The sequence below is a fragment of the Mobula birostris genome, chromosome 16 (genome assembly GCF_030028105.1).
Source record: "Mobula birostris isolate sMobBir1 chromosome 16, sMobBir1.hap1, whole genome shotgun sequence".
Lineage (NCBI taxonomy): Eukaryota > Metazoa > Chordata > Chondrichthyes > Myliobatiformes > Myliobatidae > Mobula > Mobula birostris.
Genome location: NC_092385.1, coordinates 80,300,803 through 80,322,279, shown reverse-complemented (window position 1 = coordinate 80,322,279; position 21,477 = coordinate 80,300,803). Strand labels below are relative to the sequence as shown.

General features: G+C 42.5%; 1 protein-coding gene across 1 annotated transcript in view; it reads left to right on the top strand.

The window, feature by feature from the left end:
* The window catches only part of cenpp (centromere protein P), a 279,625-nt gene that overhangs the window by 15,839 nt on the left and 242,309 nt on the right, over positions 1 to 21,477 (top strand). Inside the window, exon 5 of the mRNA XM_072280996.1 lies at positions 19,850 to 19,938. Within this exon, the coding sequence (XP_072137097.1) occupies positions 19,850 to 19,938 (89 nt within the window). The remainder of the gene's footprint in view (positions 1 to 19,849; positions 19,939 to 21,477) is intronic.

Here is a 21,477-nt window from a genome sequence, read left to right as displayed (position 1 = left end):
ACCATACACCTTCTTAACAACACTGTCAAACTGCACAGCAGCTTTGAGTGTCCGATGGACATGGACCACAAGATCTCGCTGATCCTCCACACTTCACACTTATCTGGGTTGAACTCCATCTGTCACCTCTCAGCCCAGTTCTGCATCCTATCGATGTCCCACTGTAACCTCTGTCTATCCACAGCACCCCCAACTTTTGTGTCATCAGCAAACTTACTAACCCACCCTTCTACTTCCTCAACCAGATCATTTTTAAAAATCACAAAAAGGAGGGGTCCCACTGGTCATCGTCCTCCATGCAGAATACGAACCATCCACAACCACCCTTTGCCTTCTGTGGTCAAGCAAGGTCTCCCTGGATCCCATCCCTCATTACTTTCTGAATGAGCCTTGCATGAGGAACCTTATCAAATGCCTTACGAAAATCCATATATGCTACATCCACTGCTCTACCTTTATCAATAATCAGATTATGTCTCTCCAAATGCTCATAAATCTTGCCTCTCAGGATCTTCTCCAACAACTTGCCCACCACTAAAGAAGAACTCACTGATCTATAATTTCCTGGGTTATCTTTACTCCCTTTCTCGAACGAGGAAACAATATTTGCAACCTTCCAATCCACTGGTACTTCTCCCGTCCTTATTGATGATGCAAAAATCATCGCCAGAGGGTCAGCAAACTCCTCCCTCACTTCCCAAAAAAGCCTGGGGTATATCTCATCCAATCCCAGCAAGTTACCTAACTTAATACCTTTCAAAAGCTCCAGCACATCCTCTTTCTTAATGTCTATATATTCAAGCATTTCAATCTGCTATAAGTCATTCCCACAATTGCCATGGTCCTTTTCACTGGCAAAGTATTCATTAAGTACCTCCGCTACTCCTCCAGTTCCATACACAGTTTTCCACTGTCACACTGGATTGGTCCTATTCTCTCACTTCTTATCCTCTTGCTCGTCACATACTTGTAGAATGCCTTGAGTTTTTCCTTAATCCTACTTGCCAAGGCCTTCTCATGGCCCCTTCTAGCTCTCCTAACTTAATTCTTGAGCTCGTTCCTGGCACCCTTGAAATTTTCTAGAGCTCTAGCAGTACCTAGTTTCTTGAACCTTTTGTAAGCTTTTCTTTTCTTAACTAGATTTTCAGCATCCTTTGTACACCATGGTTCATTAACCCTACCATTCTTGCCCTGCCTCAATGGAACATGGCTATGCAGAGCTCCATGCAAATGTTCCCTGAACATTTGCCACATTTCTGCCGTGCATTTCTCTGAGAACATCTGCTCCCCATTTATGTTCCCAATTTCCTGCCTAATAGCAACATATTTCCCTGTACCCCCATTAAATGTTTTCCCAGATTTTCTGCTCCTATTCCTCTCCATCGCTATGGTAAAGGTGATGAGAGTTGTGATCACTACCTCCAAAATGCTCTCCCACTGAGAGATCTGACACCCGACCAGGTTCATTTCCCAATACAAATCAAGTACATCCTTAAGGAGAGTGGGAGGTAGTGGAAAGGAAACTATAGACCTGCTGGCCTGGAATCGATTGTTAGGGATGAGTTGTTAGGCTATCTGGAGGCATGTGACAAGATAGGCCAAAGCCAGCATGGTTTCATAAAAGGAAAATCCTTCCTGACAACCTACTGCAATTCTTTGAGGAAATTATAAGCAGGGTAGACAAAGGAGATGCAGTAGCCGTGGTGTACTTGGATTTTCAGAAGACCTTTGACAGAGTGCCACACATGAGGCTGCTTAGCAAGATAAGAGCCATAGGATTACAGGGAAGTTACTAGCATGGGTGGAGCATTAGCTGGTCGTCAGAAAATAGAGAGTGGGAAGAAAGGGATCCTATTCTGTCTGACTGCCAATTACCAATGGAGTTTCACAGGGTTTGCTGTTGGGACCGCTGCTTTTTACAATGTATGTCAATGATTTGGACTACGGGATTAATGGAATTGTGGCTAAATTTGCCGATGATACAAAGATAGGTGTAGGAGCTGGTAGTGTTGAGGAAACAGAGAGTCTGCAGAGAGACTTGGATAGTTTAGGGGAAGTGGCAAATGAAATACAATGTTGGAAAGTGTATGGTCATTCACTTTGGTGGAAGAAATAAACGGGCAGACTATTATTTAGATGGGGAGAGAATTCAAAATGCAGAGATGCAGAGACTTGGGAGTCTTTGTGCAAGTTACCCTAAAGGTTAACCTCCAGGTTGAGTCGGTGGTGAAGAAGGCAAATGCAATGTTGACATTCATTTCCGGATGTATAGAATATAAGAGCAGGGATGTGATGTTGAGGTTCTATAAGGCCCTCGTGAGACCACACGGAGTATTGTGTGCAGTTTTGGGCTCCTTATTTTAGAAAGGATATACTGAGATTGGAGAGTGTTCAGAGAAGATTCACAAGAATGATTCCAGGAATGAAAGGGTTACCATATGAGGAACGTCTGGCAGCTCTTGGGCAATATTCCCTGGAACTCAGGAGAATGAGGGGGTTTCTCATAGAAACATTCTGAATGTTAAAAGGCCTGAACAGATTAGATATGGCAAAGTTCTTTCCATGGTAGGGGATTCTAGGACAAGAGGGCACAACTTCAGGATTGAAGGACGTCCATTTAGAAGTGAGATGCGGAGAAATTACTTTAGTCAGAGGGTAGTAAATGTGTGGAATTCGTTGCCACAAGTGGCTGTGGAGGCCAAGTCACTGGGTGTATTTAAGGCAGAGATAGATAGGTTCTTGATTAGCCAGGGCATCAAAGGGTATGGGGTGAAGGCAGGGAAGTTGGGATGACTGGAAGAATTGGATCAGCCCATGATTGAATGGTGGAGCAGACTCGATGGGCCGAGTGGCCTGCTTCTGCTCCTATATCTTATGGTCTTACGGTCCCTCCTCCAGTTGGCTTATCTACATGTTTACCTTCCTGAACACACCTAACAAACGCCACCCCATTTAAACCCCTTGCTTTAAGGAGTTGCCAGTTAATATTAGGGAAGTTAAATCACCACCTGTTGTTATTGCACCATTCCAGAAACTGTCTCCTTGTCTGCTTCTTTTCTGCAGCCATGATACTATCCCTGATTAGCAGCACCACCCCCCCACCACCTCTTTTGCCTCCCTGTTCTTTTTGAAACATCTAAAGCCTGGCACACACAGCAGCCAATCCTGTCCGAGTCATCCAAATCTCTGTAATGGCCACAACATTATAGATAGGTTAGTAGACAAAGGGAGTGGTGTGGCTCTGTGTATAAGAAACAATATTAAATCATTAGAAAGGGATGATATAGGATCGGAAGGTGTAGAGTTAAGAAATGGCAATGGTAAAAGGATCTTAATGGCAGTTGTATACAGGCCTCCAAACAGCAGCCGGGATGTGGATTACAAATCACAGCAGGAGATAGAAAAGGTGTGTCAGAAGGGCAATGTCATGATAATCGTTGGAGATTTTAACATGAAAGTGGATTGGGAAAACCAGGCCAGTACTGGACCCCGAGAGAGAGAATTTGCCGAATGTCTAAGGGATGGCTTTTCAAAACAGCTTGTTGTTGAGCCCACTAGGGAATCAGCTGTGCTGGATTGGGTGTTGTGCAATGATCCAGAGGTGATAAGAGAGCTTAAGGTTAAGGAACCCTTGGGGAACAGTGATCACAATATGATTGAGTTCACTTTGAAATTTGAGAATGAGAAACTAAATTCCAATGTGTCAGTATTTCAGTGGAATAAAGGAAATTACAGTCGGATGAGAGGGGAGCTGGCCAAAGTTGACTGGAAAGGGACACGAGCAGGAGGGACAGCAGAGCAGCAATGGCTGGAGTTTCTGTGAAAAATGAGGGAAGTGCAAGACAGATATATTCCAAATAAGAATAAATTTTCGAATGGAAGGAGGACACTACCGTGACTGACAAGTGAAGTCAGAGCCAAAGCAAAAGCAAAAGCAAAAGAGAGGGCATACAAGGAAACCAAAGCTACTGGGAAGTTTTTAAAAAAACTTGCAGAAGGAACCTAAGAAGGTCATAGGAAGGAATAGATGAATTATGAAAGGAAGCTGGCGACTAATATCAAAGAAGATACTAAAAGCTTTTTTAAGTATATAAAGGGTAAAAGAGAGTTGAGGTAGATATAGGACCAATAGAAAATGATGATGGAGATACTGTAATGAGAGATGCAGAGATGACAGACGAACTGAATACGTATTTTGCATCAGTCTTCACAGTGGAAGACAGCTGCAGTAGACCGGACATTCAGGAGTATCAGGGAAGTGCAGTGAAAATTATGACTGAGAAGGTGCTCAGGAAGCTTAATGGTCTGAGGGTGGATAAATCTCCTGGACCTGATGGAATGCACCCTTGGGTTCTGAAGGAAGTAGCTGGAGAAATTGAGGAGGCATTAACAATGATCATTCAAGAATCGGTAGATTCTGGCATTGTGCCGGATGACTGAAAAATTGCAGATGTTACTCTGCTATTTAAGAAGGGTGGGAGGCAGCAGGAAGGAAACTATGGACCTGTTATCCTGACATCAGTGGTTGGGAAGTTGTTGGAATCGATTGCTAGGGATGAGATTACGGAGTACCTGGGGGCACATGACAGGATAGGCCAAAGCCAGCATGGCTTCCTGAAAGGAAAATCCTGCCTGACTGACCTACTGCAATTTTTTTGAGGAAGTTACATGCAGGATAGACAAAGGAGATGCAGTGGATGTGGTGTACTTGGATTTTCAGAAGGTCTATGACAAGGTGCCGCACATGAGGCTGCTTAGCAAGATAAAAGTCCATGTAATTACAGGGAAGTTACTAGCATGGGTGGAGCATTAACTGATTGGCAGAAAATAGAGAGTGAGAATAAAGGGATTCTATTCTGGCTGGCTGCCGGTTACCATTGGAGTTCCACAGGGGTCAGTGTTGGGACCGCTGCTTTTTATGGTGTATGTCAGTGGTTTGCGCTATGGAATTAATGGATTTGTGGCTGAATTTGCCGATGGTACAAAGATAGGTGTAGGAGTGGGTAGTGTTGAGGAAGCAGAGAGCCTACAGAGAGACTTGGATAGTTTAGGGGAATGGGCAAATGAAATACAATGTTGGAAAGTGTATGGTCATTCACTTTGGTGGAAGAAATAAACGGGCAGACTATTATTTAGATGGGGAGAGAATTCAAAATGCAGAGATGCAGAGACTTGGGAGTCTTTGTGCAAGTTACCCTAAAGGTTAACCTCCAGGTTGAGTTGGTGGTGAAGAAGGCGAATGCAATGTTGACATTCATTTCCGGAAGTATAGAATATAAGAGCAGGGATGTGATGTTGAGGTTCTATAAGGCCCTCGTGAGACCACACGGAGAATTGTGTGCAGTTTTGGGCTCCTTATTTTAGAAAGCATATACTGACTTTGGAGAGTGTTCAGAGAAGATTCACAAGAATGATTCCAGGAATTAAAGGGTTTCCATATGAGAAACATCTGGCAGCTCTTGGGCTGTATTCCCTGGAGTTCAAGAGAATGAGGGGGGATCTCATAGAAACATTCCAAGTGTTAGAAGGCCTGAACAGATTAGATACGGCAAAGTTATTTTCCATGTTAGGGGAGTCTGGGACAAGAGGGCCCGACTTTAGGATTGAAGAACGTCCATTTAGAACAGATGCGGAGAAATTACTTTTGTCAGAGAGTGGTAAATCTGTGGAATTTATTGCCATGAGAGGCTGTGGAGGCCAAATCACTGGGTGTATTTAAGGCAGAGATAGATAGGTTCTTGATTTGCCAGGGCATCAAAGGGTATGGGGTGAAGGCAGTGGAATGGAAATGACTCGAAGAATTGGATCAGCTCATGATTGAATGGTGGAGCAGACTGGATGGGCTGAATGGTTGCCTTCTGTTCCTATATGTTATGGTCTTAACATTGTATTTCTATGTATTGATCCACCTTGCTGATGATATTCTTTGCATGATACTCTATCATCTGCTTATCCTTCCTCATAAACTCCCTACAAGCCATCACTACTTGTGCGCCAACCGGCCCATCCTTTGCCTCTTCACTTCGGTTTCCACCCCCTGCAAACCTAGTTTAAACCCTCCCCAATACCATTAGCAAACCTCCCTCCCAGGATATTGGTTCCCCTCCAGCTCAGGTGCAACCCGTCCCACTTGTACAGGTCACCCCTTCCCTAGAAAAGGTTCCAATGATCTAAGGACTTAAAATGCCACCCCCTGCACCATCTCCTCAGCCGCTCATTCACCTGCGCTATCTTCCTGTTCTGACCTTCACTAGCTTGTGGCACTGGGAGTAATCTGGAGAGAACCATCTTTGAGGTCCTGCTCTTCAGCCTCCTTCCTAACCCCCTAAACTTACTGCGCAGGACCTCTACCCCTCTCCTGCCTTTCTCATTGGTACCAACACGTATCATGAACTCTGACTGCTCACCCTCCCCTTCGAGAATGTTCTTCAGCTGCTCAGAGATACCCTGGACCCTAGCACCCGGGAGGCAACACAGTATCTTGGTGTTTCTTCTGGTGCCATAGAATCTCCTATCTGTCCCCCTAACTATCGAGTCCCTGTGACTTCACCCCACCCTTCTGAGGGTCAGAGCCAACCTGTAATTTCCCGGTTTATGTTCAGAGCCTTAAACATTGGCTATCCTCTAATTCCCTGGTACCTCTGCAGTTGCTAAGAATGATTTAAATATCCCTGACCCAGCAATTTTTGTACTTGCCTCCCATAGGGTCTGAGGGAACACCTTGTCTGACCCTGGGGATTTATCCACCCTGATTGCCTCAGAACAGCAAACACCTCCTCTTCTGTAATCTGTATAGGGCCCATGAAGTTGATGCTACATTACCTTACTTCTATAGAATCTGTGTCTGTCTCCTGAGCAAGTACAGATGCATATTTATATAGATCAATTTAAGAGCTCTCCTCTCTCTTTCGGCTGCACACATGGATTACCATTTTGATCTTCCAGAGGACCAGTTTTGTCCCTTACAATCCTTCTGTTCTTAACATTTCTGTAGAATTCCTTAGGATACTCCTTCACCTTGTTTGCTGGAACAACCTCATGCCTTCTTTTGGCCCTCCTGATTCCTTTCTGAAGTGGTCTCTTGCATTTTTTATGCTCTATAAGCACCTCATTTGTTCCTCCCTGCCTATACCTGATATGCACCTCCTTTTTTTTCTTAACCAGGGCCCCAATATCTCTCGAAAACCAAGGTTCCCTACACTTGTTATCATTACCTTTTATTCTAACAGGCACATATAAGCTTTTTACTCTCAACATTTCACTTTTGAAGGCCTCTAACTACCAAGTACTGCTTTGCCAGAAAACAGCCTGTCCCAATCCACACTTGCAGATCCTTTCTGATACCATCAAAATTGGATTTTTTCCAATTTAGAATCTCAACCTGTGGACTAGACCTATCTTTTTGCATGTTCACTTTGATACTAATGGTGTTGTGATCACTAGATGCGAAGTGTTCCCCTACACAAATTTCTGTCACCTGCCTTGTCTCATTCCCTAGTAGCAGAACAAGTATTGCACACTCTCTCTTTGGTATTTCTACGTACTGATGAAGGAAACTTTGCTGAACACATTTGGCAAACTCTTTCCCATCCAGTCCTCTTACAGTATGGGAACACTGTGCGTGTCTTTTTTTTCACCCGAAGAGGACCATACTTGGAGTAATTACAGTCTGTCTTCTCCAGATTAGTTCACAAGATGACTGTTTCACCTGCGAGATTCAATTAAGTAAGATTTATTTGTACAGGTTTCCCCCGCCATCCGAAGGTAGAACATTCTTATGAAACGGTTCGTAAGCCGGAATGTGGTAAAGTGAAGAAGGAATTACCATTTATTTATATGGGAAAAATTTGTGAGCGTTCGCAGACCCAAAAATAACCTACCAAAGCATGCCAAATAACACATAAAACCTAAAATAACAGTAACTTATAGTAAAAGCAGGAATGATATGATGAATACACAGCCTATATAAAGTAGAAATACTTTTCCACAATAATTGCCTGCACCGTTCTCCGTCACGAAAATCTCATGCAAGCGCTGTCAGCAAAAACACGGCGCAAGCGCTCTCCAGTAACCTTTAAGCTATGAAGCTGCCAAATCGTACCAAATAACACGTAAAAATATACAGGCGATATAAAGTAGAAATAATGTATGTACAGTGTGGTATCACGGGAATCGTGAAGACATCGAGCACACTGATGATGGTGTGTTAGACTGAGTCGTCGCAGTGGCCCCCACCCCCCGGGCAGCGACCCGATACCGATCCACGAAGCATGCAGGGGTACAGTGGTATCCGGGAGGCACCCAACACATCTTTAAGAAAAAAGCCGAAATAAACAAACTAATTAACTAGGTGCCACCTGGCACCTAATTAATTAGCTTGTTTATTTCAGCTTTTTTCTTAAAGATGTGTTGGGTGCATCCCGGCTACTGCTGCATTCTCCATGAGTCGGTATCTGTCCGCGGCCCAGGGTTTGGGGTGGTGGGACACTGGGGTGTCATCTCGTTGTCTGTTTCCATGAGGGTAGGCAGGTCATCTTCTATGTCTGCCTGCCTCGATGTCGAAGGTCGAGGTTCGTCTCCTGCTGTGGCTGATGTGGAAGGCTTGCTTGACTGCTTAGCCTCGCGCATTTTTAGATCATACAGTTCTTTGTAAGCACTCAAACCATCCTGCAAATATGCCCTAAACTGACATACCCTTTCAAAATTAAAGTCGTACTTTATCATTGCAGCGAAAATCTCACGCAGTTGCTTCACGTTCAGTTCCTGGACAATTTTACTAGTGCATTCGGTTTCGATTGTTATCCTTTCCTCTTCCAATTGCATCAGCTCTTCATCTATCAGTTCTTGGTCATGGGATGCCAAAACCTCTTCAACATCATCTTCGTCAACTTCCACAAGCCAAACTCACTTTGTCCTTACTTCGTTCACCACGATCGAAATGCTTAATTATGTCTAGTTTTATGCTAAGTATAACACCCTTACGAGCTCTTTCAGGCTTTTCCGATACCTTAAACTCATCTTGCTAACGGCTGCTCAATGCAACGTGTTTAGGCAATGCCGTTCCAAATCCAGGAGAGAGCGGCTGCTCGGGGTGCGCGCTGCCTTTTATCGCGCGCTGACTTTTTTTTCGCGCGCTGCTCTTTTTCGTAACAATGAAAACACCTTCTGTTAGCGAAAACAGGTGATTAATGTAGGTCTTTCATAACAGTGAGGTTTCGTAAAGCGAACGTTCGAAAAGCGGGGGACACTTGTATTCACTAAAGTTGAGAGGATCTCATTAGGACTTGTAACATTCTGAAGAGGATTGGAAGGATAGAGGCCTCTAATTAGGGGCCAGAGGATAACGTGACAGAATTTAGAACCATAATAATGAGATATTTATTTATACAGAGAATGTAATTCTTTGAAATTCTCTATTGGGGATTTGTGGATAATGTTAGTTTTTCCTTAAGCTTAAGGACCAGACGTATTTATTGATGGGATATTTGGCTTGAATTTGGCTTGTCTGTACCTGCTTCCATCTCTGTTCAAATATTCCCACCAATAATATCCAGCAGATGGCAGCATTTACTTTTGTTGGCCATTTTAATGGAAACTGCAACAGGCGCGATATGCTGGAGGAATTCAGCAGGTCATTCAGCACCAATGAAAATGAATAAACGGTCGATGTTTCAGGTCTCTGAGGGTCTTGGCCTGAAATGTTGACTGTATGATCTGCTGAGTTCCTTCAACCTTTTGGATTTCCAGCATCTGCAAAATCTCTGGTGTTAATGGAAACTGCATTCTTTAGAATTAGAATTCTAACTGGAATAATTGAAATGATTGAGGTTATGGTTTTTTATGGTTATTTTTTATTATTAAGTGTAACACACTGTAAGGTTTCACTGCTAAGGTTAATGTAATGGCTTCTGTATGTAATGTTCCACTGTTAAGTTAATGGTTTCGCTGTAGCAGCAATGTTTGGGTTATGACTAGAGATAATGGGATTTTGGAATGCAGGGGCTATCCAATGGGAGAAATGTTGTTCTTTCTTGTGTGTCTGGGCACTGGGTTTGCTTGCGGTCTTTCGTCGGGGAGCATTGGAGAGAGAGGACGCAAACGGAGAGAGTCAGAAGACTACCAGACGGAGTGGACTGAGGAGTGAGGGTCCGAGGGACGGCTACTCTTGGAGGTCGACGGGAACAAATGAACGAACAGCGAGCTCCAACGATGCGCAATGGACTTTTTCTTTAAAATGTTCCCTTTTACTTTTTATTTTCTTTACTAACCCTCTATCCATATTAAGATTTATAAAGTTCAATCACTTAATTACATTTGGTGTACTGTCTGATATCTTGCGGTGTGGATTTGTAACTGGGCAACACATCCCGCAGCATGTCAGTTTGGCAGGGCCAGAAGTTGTTTTCCCCCTAGACAAACACGTGCTGGCCGAGCCTGAGGGTTACAAAAGCTAATGGTAGATTTGGTGTTTTGATGTTTAAAATTTTCCTGAATTTTGTGGAAATTGTTAAATGAGGTCTCAATGATTTGTTCTGGGATTAAATTCCAACTTTAATTTGACTTGTCGTTTTTCTCAGTACTATAGTTACCCCTCAATTTATGAGGAGGTTGCATTCTAGGAAAATATTTATTTAAAATTACCAAACCATAAATTCATTTCCCATTGCTTAAAATGTGAATACAAAAGGTAGTTTGTGTTCAGGAGCTCAATTAATCTAATCACCCACATAACTATCTGAAATTAAATGAGAAAAAAATAAGCCAAGCACTTTATATGCTCTTTCAAGATATTCACTGAGTGAAAAATAAAAGATGTCCCTTTCTCTCACCAAAACCCCTTGTTCTTGCCTGGCTCTCTGATTCCACCCCACCCTTAACCCTTTGCTGTTTGGCTTGTAATTCTCTTTCCTGGCCCAATCTTCTGTCCATTTCTTGTGTCTCTACCACCCTGCCATCTCTGCCAAAATCTGCCCCCACCCATCAGGTCTTTGGGCAGTATTGTTCAAATTATCCCCAATATCCCCTCTCCCATCATCAACCGTCTCTCCCTATTACTTTTCTTTCTCTTGCCAGTTCTGTCTTTCACCCTATTCCCACTATCCTACACTCCCTGTCTCGCCTCACTCTATCACTCCTTGACAGCAAAATCATGCATAAAGTACTGCAATTGCATACTGCTAAGAGTCGGTTGTATTATAATGAAAATTTTTAAATACAACATCTATAAATGCTGACACCAGTTCTTCACTTGCATTAATTCCATACAATCTGTTTCAGTTTCTGAAGATGTCAACACATTATTTGCTTTCAGTCTGAACTATTTCCTCATTTTATGACTTTTCTGATGTTTGCCTCTGGAGGACCCAAATTTTGTTGGCTTGGAACTCATGAAAACTCTCAACGTAACGTTTATTATTTTTTATTTACTTTCTGCTCTATAAACTTTTGGTCATGCTTTTACTCATTTTCGAACTTGCCCAGTTCACAGGTTTACTATTTTCTATTAATGCTATAGATCTCTGAATCTAATTTACTTAACTTTAACTTGTTTATTTCTTATGTCATGGCGTATTAACTGATTATATTGGTCAACACTCATACCTTGAAAATGCTTCACAGTGAAATTGCTAATTACTTCTATGTTGCTGCTTAGTTTCAGACCTAGAAGTTCAGGAAATTACCTCAGATGAATTTTACAAATTTTCCTCTAACCTTCTTTTCTTAGTCTTACTTCGTCTAGACTATGATTATTGCATTATTTTATGTGAAATTCTTTGTACCTCTTGATTACTTCAGTCTATCCAGTGTACAAATTGTTGGGGCTCTAAAACCATGCTCATTTATCCATTTTTATCCATTCTTCCCTTTTATTTATCCTGATTTTACTTCTAGCTTTTACAGCCCACAATCACTGCTTGAAACTTCTGTTATGTTTTTTATTCCCCTAATTCTTTCATATTTTATGCTTTTGATACATTCAAGATTCCTAGAATATTTGGTTTACAAACCTTGTCAATGTGTCAATATTTCATTTGATTTCCTGTTGAAATATATATTTTTTAATTGAAATTTTTTATATGTCTGAGCTGTTGAATATGGTTGCTGCATTCAGAAAAAAAGCTGTTTTTAACTTTTAAGTTTTTAATGTTTTTCTTGAATTGGATCCTAATTATTCATGTACTACTATCTCAAAACAGTCTGTCATTCTGTCCCTACCATTAGCCTTTTCTCTTCTATATATCCCATCCTTAATTTGAGTCCTCTTTCATATTATGTTTATAGTTTATAGCCTAATATCCAGCCCTTGGTTAAACTATTCACCAGGATCCTAGTTCACTTTACGTGAAGTCCATTGCTATAGATTAACATAAAAAAACGATCTAGTGCTTTCCCAGTGTATTTGATGAATAAACTCTTCTTGGACTTCCAGCCAGGTACAAGTATCAATTTTAACTGAGCTCCTAGATGCAGGTTTCCACCGTGCGTCCCACCTGGCCGATATACAGTGCTCAGTGCTCTGCATTCACAGGGAATCCTGTAGCCACCAGCTGTCCTAAGTCCCAGGTCATCTTTGACCCGCATGAGCTGTGATTTGAGCTTCAAGGAGTTCAGGAGATGTAACCATTTGGGTTACCCGGAGAAATTGGTAGAAGCAGAACATTGCATTCGCAATGGTCATAGGATTAACTTCAACAGCACAAAACTACTGTGCCATACCAGTGGCTTTAAGGACCACTTAGTGATTGAAATAATTCTCGAGGAAAAGAACTTTGACAAAGATGAAGGTCTTGCTTTAAGTAAGAACTGGAATTTGATTGTAAACAAGGTGGGACAGCAGAAACCTGATTGGATGAAGACTGACCAATCAGGAGGGATAGACAACAGGGGTAGAAATACCATCGGACTAGACATGCTCCGGCATCATCCCTGATAAAGGTGGCAGAGTTTGTCATTGAAACATCAGTTAAAATCAATACCTGTACCTGAATGGAAGCCCAAAAGACTTTATTCGAATAGATTAACAACCTACAAACTGCGTGTATGTCCATAGCATTGGCCCATAGTTCAAAACACTTGCTGTAGTATCTGCCTTTGAACCATGGATGTAACTTAGATTTATTCATCACAATTGCAAATTGTATGTGGATAAGAAATCCAGATGTCATTAATTTTAGGATAGCATGTGCCTTTTAGATAAACTTGGTGCACTTCTGGTATCACTCAATCATTCTCACTCTCAGGTACATCTATTGTTTCCTGATTGCTTTGTAAATCTTTTGAGTGGACATCATTCTGGCATCAGGTGGTTCCAAAAACTTTCTACCCTGCTGTCTGTATCCTGGACTTCATTTCATCAGTTCTCAGCCAATATTGTTAATTGGATTTGTACTTGGATTTCCACGCACTGCAGTAATGCTACACAATCTGCATTGCTGTTCTTGTAAATTATTTTTACATTAAACTATCCTTTCACTTTTTTTTACTTTTGCTAACTTTTTTTTATCTTGTTCAGTTAGCTGCTTGGTGCCACCTCCAAAGCCTACAGAGTGGGACTAATTGTAATCCCTATCAATCAAGTATTTGCCATCTTGTGTTAGTGTTACTTGTTTTTTTTTGCCATCTCAGGATCAACCACTCCTTGCTCTTTACTCCTTTACTAACATCACTTGCCATTCTCCTCTTTAATTCAGCAGAAATTGAATGGGGACTGATTAGGGATAGTCAACAGTGCTCTCTACTTGGTCCAACCAAGCAGAGTCCACTGCCAAGAAGGCCCACCAGCTCCTTTACTTCCTGAGAAAGCTAAAGAAATTTGGCCTGTCCCCTAAAACCCTCACTAATTTTTATAGATGCACCGTAGAAAGCATTCTTCTAGGGTGCATCACAACCTGGTATGGAAGTTGTCCTGTCCAAGACTGGAAGAAGCTGCAGAAGATCGTAAACACGGCGCAGCACATCACACAAACCAATCTTCCGTCCTTGGACTCGCTTTACACTGCACACTGTCGGAGCAGTGCTGCCAGGATAATCAAGGACATGACCCACCCAGCCACACACTTTTCGTCCCTCTTCCCTCCGGGAGAAGGCTCAGGAGTTTGACGACTCGTACGGCCAGATTTGGGAACAGCTTCTTTCCAACCGTGATAAGACTGCTGAACGGATTCTGACCGGGATCTGGCCGTACCCTCCAAATATCCGGACCTGCCTCTCGGTTTTATTGCACTACCTTACTTTCCCTTTTCTATTTTCTATTTAGATTATGAGAACACTCAGTCCTCTTTTATTGTCATTTAGAAATGCATACTTGCATTAAGAAATGATACAATGTTCCTCCAGAGTGATATCACAGAAAAACAGGACAAACCAAAGACTAACACTGACAGAACCACATAATTACAGGTTTCCCCCGCCATCTGAAGGTAGAGCATTCCTATGAAACGGTTCGTAAGCCGAAATGTTGTAAAGCGAAGAAGCAATTACCATTTATTTATGTGGGAAAATTTCGTGAGCGTTATAACAGTAACATATAGTAAAAGTAGGAATGATATGATTAATACGCAGCCTATATAAAGTAGAAATACTTTTCCACAATCATTGCCGGCACTATTCGCAGAGGTGAAAATCTCATGCAAGCACTCTCCGCGGAAACACGACGCAAGCGCTCTCCAGTAATCTTTAAGCTATGAAGCTGCCAAATCATACCAACTAACACGTAAAAATACACAGCCGATATAAAGTAGAAATAATGTATGTACAGTGTAGTATCACCGGAATCGGGACAGCACCGAGCACATTGATGATGGTGTGTTAGACTGAGTCGTCGCAGGCTGGGTGGTGCAGTGGCTCCCACCCTCCGGTCCGCTGACCCGATACATTGCCACAAGGCACGCAGGAGTCCAACAGTAGCCGGGACACACCCAGCACATCTTTAAGAAAAAAGCTGAAATAAACATGCTAATTAATTAGGTGCTGCCCGACACGTAATTGTCAGCTCAGATCAGTGCCGATTTCCGATTGCATCGCCTCTGATCTGGGCCGACATTTACATGTGGGGTGGCACCTAGTTAATTAGAATGTTTATTTCGGCTTTTTTCTTGAAGATGAGCTGTGTGCCTCCCGGCTACCTTTGCATTCTCCGCGTATCGGTATCTATCCGCAGCCTGGGTGTTGGGGTGGTGGGACACTGGGATGTCATCTCGTCGTCTGTTTCCATTAGAGCAGGCAGTTCATCTTCTGCTATGACTGCCCGCCTCGATGTCGGAAGGTCAAGGTTCGTCGTCTGCTGTGGCTGATGTGGAAGGCTTGCTTGACTGCTGAGCCTCATGCATTTTTCTATCATACAGTTCTTTGTAAGGACTGAAATCATCTTGCAAATATCCCCTAAACCGACGTACCCTTTCAAAATTAAAGTCATACTTTATCATTGCAGCGAAAATCTCACGCAGTGGCTTCACGTTCATTTCGCTACTGCATTCGGTTTCGATTGTTATCCTTTCCTCTTCCAATTGCATCAGCTCTTCATCTGTCAGTTCTTGGTCATGGGATGCTAAAACCTCTTCAACATCATCTTTCTCAGCTTCCACAAGTCAAACTCACTTTGTCCTTACTTCGTTCACCACGATCAAAACGCTTAACTATGTCTAATTTTATGCTAAATGTAACGCCCTTACAAGCTCTTTCAGGCTTTTCCAATACCTCAGAACTCATCTTGCAAACGGCTGCTCACAGGCACGTGTTTAAGCAATGCTGTTCCGAATCCGGGGGAGAGTGGCTGCTCAGGGCGCACGCGGCTTTTTATTGCGCGTTGATATTTTTCGTAACGGTGAGACCACTTTCTGAAAGCGAAAACAGGGTACTAATGTAGGTCTTTCGTAACAGTGAGGTTTCGTAAAGCGAACGTTCGAAAAGCGGGGGACACCTGTATAACATATAGTTATAGCAGTGCAAAGCAATACCATAATTTGATAAAGAACAGACCATGGGCATGGTAAAAATAAAGTCTCAAGTCCCGATCGACTCCTGAGTCCGGATAGCAGGCGGCAAAAGGGAGAAGCTTCCTGCCATAAACCTCCAGGCACCGACAACTTGCTGATGTATTAGAAATACCCGACCACAGCCGACACTGAGTCCGTCCATCCGAAAACTTTGAGCAGCTGGAACAAGTTGTGGTTGGGGTGACTCTGGTCTCCAATGATCCTTTGAGCCCTTTTTACATACCTGTCTTTGTAAATGTCTTGAATAGTGGGAAGTCCACATCTACAGATGTGCTGGGCTGTCCGCACCACTCTCTGCAGAGTCCTGTGATTGAGGGAAGTACAGTTCCCATACCAGGCAGTGATGCAGCCAGTCAGGATGCTCTCAATTGTGCCCCTATAGAAAGTTCTTAGAATTTGAGGGGCCATACCAAACTTCTTCAACTGTCTGAGGTGAAAGAGGCGCTGTTGTGCCTTTTTTACCACGCAGCTGGTATGTATAGACCACGTGAGATCCTCGGTGATGTTTATGCTGAGGAACTTAAAGCTGTTTACCCTCTCAACCCCAGATCCATTGACGTCTATAGGGGTTAGCTTGTTTCCATTCCTCCTGTAGTCCACAACTAGCTCCTTTGGTTTTGCGACATTGAGGGAGAGATTGTTTTCTTGACACACTGTGTCAGAGTGATGACTTCCTCTCTGTAGGCTGCCTCATTATTATTTGAGATTAGGCCAATCAATGTAATGTCGTCAGCGTATTTAATTAGCAGATTGGAGCTGTGGATGGCGACAGTCATGGGCATAGAGTAAAGGAGAGGGCTTAGTACACAGCCCTGAGGGGCACTTGTGTAGAGGGGCAGAGGTGAGGGAGCCCACTCTTACCACCTGCCAGCAATCTGACAGGAAGTCCAGGATCCAGCTGCACAAGGCAGCGTGAAGGCCGAGGTTGCTGAGCTTCTTGTTGAGCCTGGAGGGAATTACGGTGTTGAATGCTGAACTGTAGTCCTAGAACAGAATTCTCACATAAGTTTATGAGAGATACATATTGTACCATAAGGTAGATACAGTCGTAAAGAAAGCTTTTGGGTCATTGGCCTTCATAAATCAAAGTATTGAGTTCAGGAGTTGGGATGTTATGTTGAAGTTGTATAAGATGTTGGTGATGCCTATTTTGGTCACCTATAGGAAAGATGTCAATAAGATTGAAAGAATGCTGAGAAAAGTTACAAGAATGTTGCCAGGATCTGAGTGATAGGGAAGGGTTTAATAGGTTAGGAGCATAGGAAAATGAGGGGAGATTTGATAGAGCTATACAAAATTATGAGGTGTATAGATAGGGTAAATGCAATCAGGCGTTTTCCACTGAAGTTGAGTGGACAAGGAGAACAGGTCATGGGTTAAAGGGGAAGGATGAAATGTTTAAGGGGAACATGAGGTGAACTTCTTCACTCAATGCGTGGTAAGAGTGTGAAATGAGCACTCAGTGGAAATGGGGTCAGTTTCAACACTTAACAGAAATTTGGATGGGTACAGGGATGGGAGGGGTATGGAGGACTGTGGTGCGGGTGCAGGGCAATGGGACTAGGCAGACTAGATAGGCTGAAGGGCCTGTTTCATTGTTGTACTGTTATACGACTCAATGATTCTAGGTGGAATAATACAACAGGACTGTTGAAATTGTACAAGGAAGACACTTTTGGCAGCAGACCTGATTTTAATAATGAGCAGTGTGAAATCTTGCAATGCTTAGATGTGTTTTGCTCTTCAGCCCCTTTGAGATGAAGGCCAAAATCGATTTTCTTTTTGATATGTTTATACCTCTGCTCAAGTTTTCCTTTTGTGAGCTTGATTGCCCAATTTTCTTTGGTTCTCCATAATTTCTAGTTTCTCACTATGGAAGAAAAATTGTGACTTGTTTTTGATGCAAGTAGACATTTGCCTCTTCAGTAATTTAAATATCCAACATCGTCATAGAATTAATCTGTTACTTTCTAAGTATGACTATGACTATGACTAAACCCTTCTGTCTTCCTTATCAGTTATTCTTTATGTCTTAATGTAGTTGAGATGTATGTAACTGACTGAATGATATCTGTTTATGTTGTAGCTTGTATTGCCAACTAAGAAGTGGAAGGAGATGCCCTTTCTTTTCTCCTTAATGAACAGCTTTATAATTTGCTTACTATATCTTAAATTCTACATAGATTTTGTGCACATTGTAGACTTCAATTCCATTTTTATTGAAAATCATAATAAAGATAGCAGGCATAAACCAAACATTTGCATATTTGTTAAATATATGCACTACTTAACTGATTAGCACCATTGAACAAGTACGCTGTCTGTTTCTGGTGGAAGCTGTGATCATTTCATACAAAATGCAAGGTGCATCATATAAAACTACCAGGATTAAAGTGCCTCCAAACTACTAAAACACTAACTGATGCACTGAAAATTGTCAATTTTCCCCAGATTTGGTCAAGGTTTTGATTCTCCTTTAGTTTCTTCTATGAGACCCTCACACATGGGTGAGTATGATCAATATGACAGTGCAACCGGCTGTAACATCCATTAGTGTTCAGAGATGTGGAAAACAGTGGAGCAGTGAGCAGTGATTCAATATTGCACAACAATAAAACGTGAAAACTTTGAAGGGAGGTGAATAGGCACTGTACATACTTTGAGAATAACTTTACTTTGAACTTTTGAAAAATAATTTACATGTATTTTTGTTACTTGATATCCTAGGTGAATTTGGTTTCATTGGATGGAAAAAAAAATGTTTTTGAAAGCAGCTGCAATTTCAGAATTTTTTTTCGATGGGTAACCCAGTGTTTGTGAAATTCAACATGTTGATGTTTCCGTCAATAAATGAGAACACTTCGGAGGAAGTGTACTATCATCCAAATTAGAACGTTTGATGATTCTAAATAGTATTTAAGACTAATACTGGAATAATTAAGCAGGTTAGGCAGCATCTATGAAGGGAATGAACAGTCAATGTTTCAGGCAGAGATAGTTCTTCCATGTGAGGTGGTGCTTCATCTGTGAGTCTGTCAGTGTCATTTATTACATCCAGTGCTCCTGGTACATGTTCCTCTACATTGGTGAGACCCTACACAGATTGGGGGACTGCCTCTTCGAACACCTTCTCTCTGACCTCTGCTATAGCCAGGATCTCCCAGTGGGCATACATTTCAATTCCACTTTCCATTTCCACACTGGAATGGCTGTCCACAGCCTCCGCTATTGCCATGCCAAGGCCAGGCACAGGTTGGATGAGCAACAGTTCAGATTCCATCTTGGTAGTCTCCAAGCTAGTGGCATCAACATTGATTTCTCTAACTTCTGGTAACCACTCCATTCTGTTTTCTTTCCCATCCCCTCACCACCTTTGTTTTCTCTCATGCCTATGGCCCCCTTATTCCTTTACCTTTTCTCTTCATCTTCACTGCCCTCATAACCTGCTATCGCCTCCTTTTAGTTCCCCAACTCCTCTTTATTCCATGGTCTAATATTCACTGCTTTCAGATTCCTCCTTCTTTAGCACTTTGCCTTTTCTATCTATCACCTCCCAGCTTCTCACATTATTCCCTTTCAATACTCCTTTCCCCCACTCACCTACCTTTCCCCCTCACCTGGACTCACCTATTACCTGTTAGCTTGTGCTCCTTTCCCTCCGCCTTTATTTTGGCTTCTAACCTCTTGCTTTCCAATCCCGGTGAAGGATCTCAGATCAAAATGTCAACTGTTCATTTTCCTTCATGGATGCCCCCTGACCAGCTGAGCTCCTTCAGCATTTAGTGTGTGTATTCCTCAATTAATGCACTAATTTTGTGGCAATGGTAAAGTTCCTGATTTTCTTTTGCTTTCAGACTGAAGAAAATGACATGGCTATTGTAACAGATCTGAACATTATTTTAGAATTAAATGACGTTTGTGATTTGAGCAGATTTATATCCAGGTAAGATTTCACAATTAAAAGTCATGACCAACTGTACGGTATTGTTTTCCTCTTTGTCAATTAACTGATCGAGTACACTCTTGCTCTACCACTATCAAGAAATAATCATTTTACATTTCATTCTGTTTATACTTATCAGCTACCATTTCAGTTTACACTAAACCATTGAACACTGACTTTAAATAATCTCATGTGCCTTGTGTATTTCAAGAAAGATATTCAATTGGCTTCAATGATCCTATGCTGTGAATCTGGCGAAAACCACTCTACCTTGTGGTGAGGTCACTAAACATTGAGCTTGTTACCCAGAGATCTTTTTCAGCTAGCAAGAGCTGCGTGGCCAAGGAAGAAGTCCGAAAACACATCCAAAAACAAGTGATGAAAGAAGCAACAGGATCGGGTACTGCCTGTCTTGATGAATGGTCCATTGTTCATGGTTGCAGTCAAGGAATCAATACCTGAGTTAGTGATAGGTATGGTATCAGTTAAGTGTTCAAGACAAACTTCTTACTCAAGAAATTGGAGAATGATCATGACATCTCACAGGCGAAGTGGCAATATGTCCAGTCAAGATGGCGCCTGTGTGTAACACACCTTTGGTTGACATCTTCTGGATAGATCATGAAACCATCTTTTTCACTTCTTTTATGTCTTTAATGTTTGTTTCTTGTCTTGAATATGATTCTGGAACTGTTGGAGCCTGTGTTTTGCTGTTTGGAGACTGTTTGGGTGCTTCAGTGCTCTGCAGTCTCCGAGAGGATTCCAGGTGGCAGAGGCAGTGTCAGTGAACCTCGTGGCAAGAAGGCTGCAGGATGGCATGCGAGCCGATGTTTGACCCCATTTTGTCGATTGCAGCTTCCATTGTTTGCCAATTAAAGCGACGAGGGCGATTGAAACATCAAGGCGAGTGCAGAAGTTTGGAGATTGTTTGGATGTTCCAGCACTCTGTGGTCTCCAAGAAAGTTCAGGGACGCAGAGGTAGCATGTGCGAACCGTGTAGTGGGTTGGCTGCAGGACAGGGCACAAGCCGATGTTTGGCTCCATCCTGCCGCTGAAAGCACCCATTGTTCGCTGATTAAAGCAATGAGGGAGATTGAAGCATCGAAGCGAGTGCAGAGGGTGAGCGCTGACTGCTTGCCTTTTGATTAGTTGCTCTGCACCGGAGAGGGGAGGGGCTGCCGCTGTGCCCTGAGAGCGTTGTCCAGGTTTTTTTCCCCCTGCGTTTTGGATTTGGAGTTTGAACTATAGACTCTTCTTTTCAGTCTTATAGTTTTTATATTTTGTGGGGTTTTTTTTCGATCTTCTGGGTTTTTTTGTGCAGGGAGGGGGTTTTGGGGGTTACATAGAAACATAGAAAATAGGTGCCGGAGTAGGCCATTCGGGCCTTCGAGCCTGCATCGCCATTCAGTATGATCATGGCTGATCATCCAACTCAGAACCCTGTACCAACCTTCCCCCCCATACCCCCTGATCCCTTTAGCCAGAAGGGCCATATCTAACTCCCTCTTAAATATAGCCAATGAACTGGCCTCAACTGTT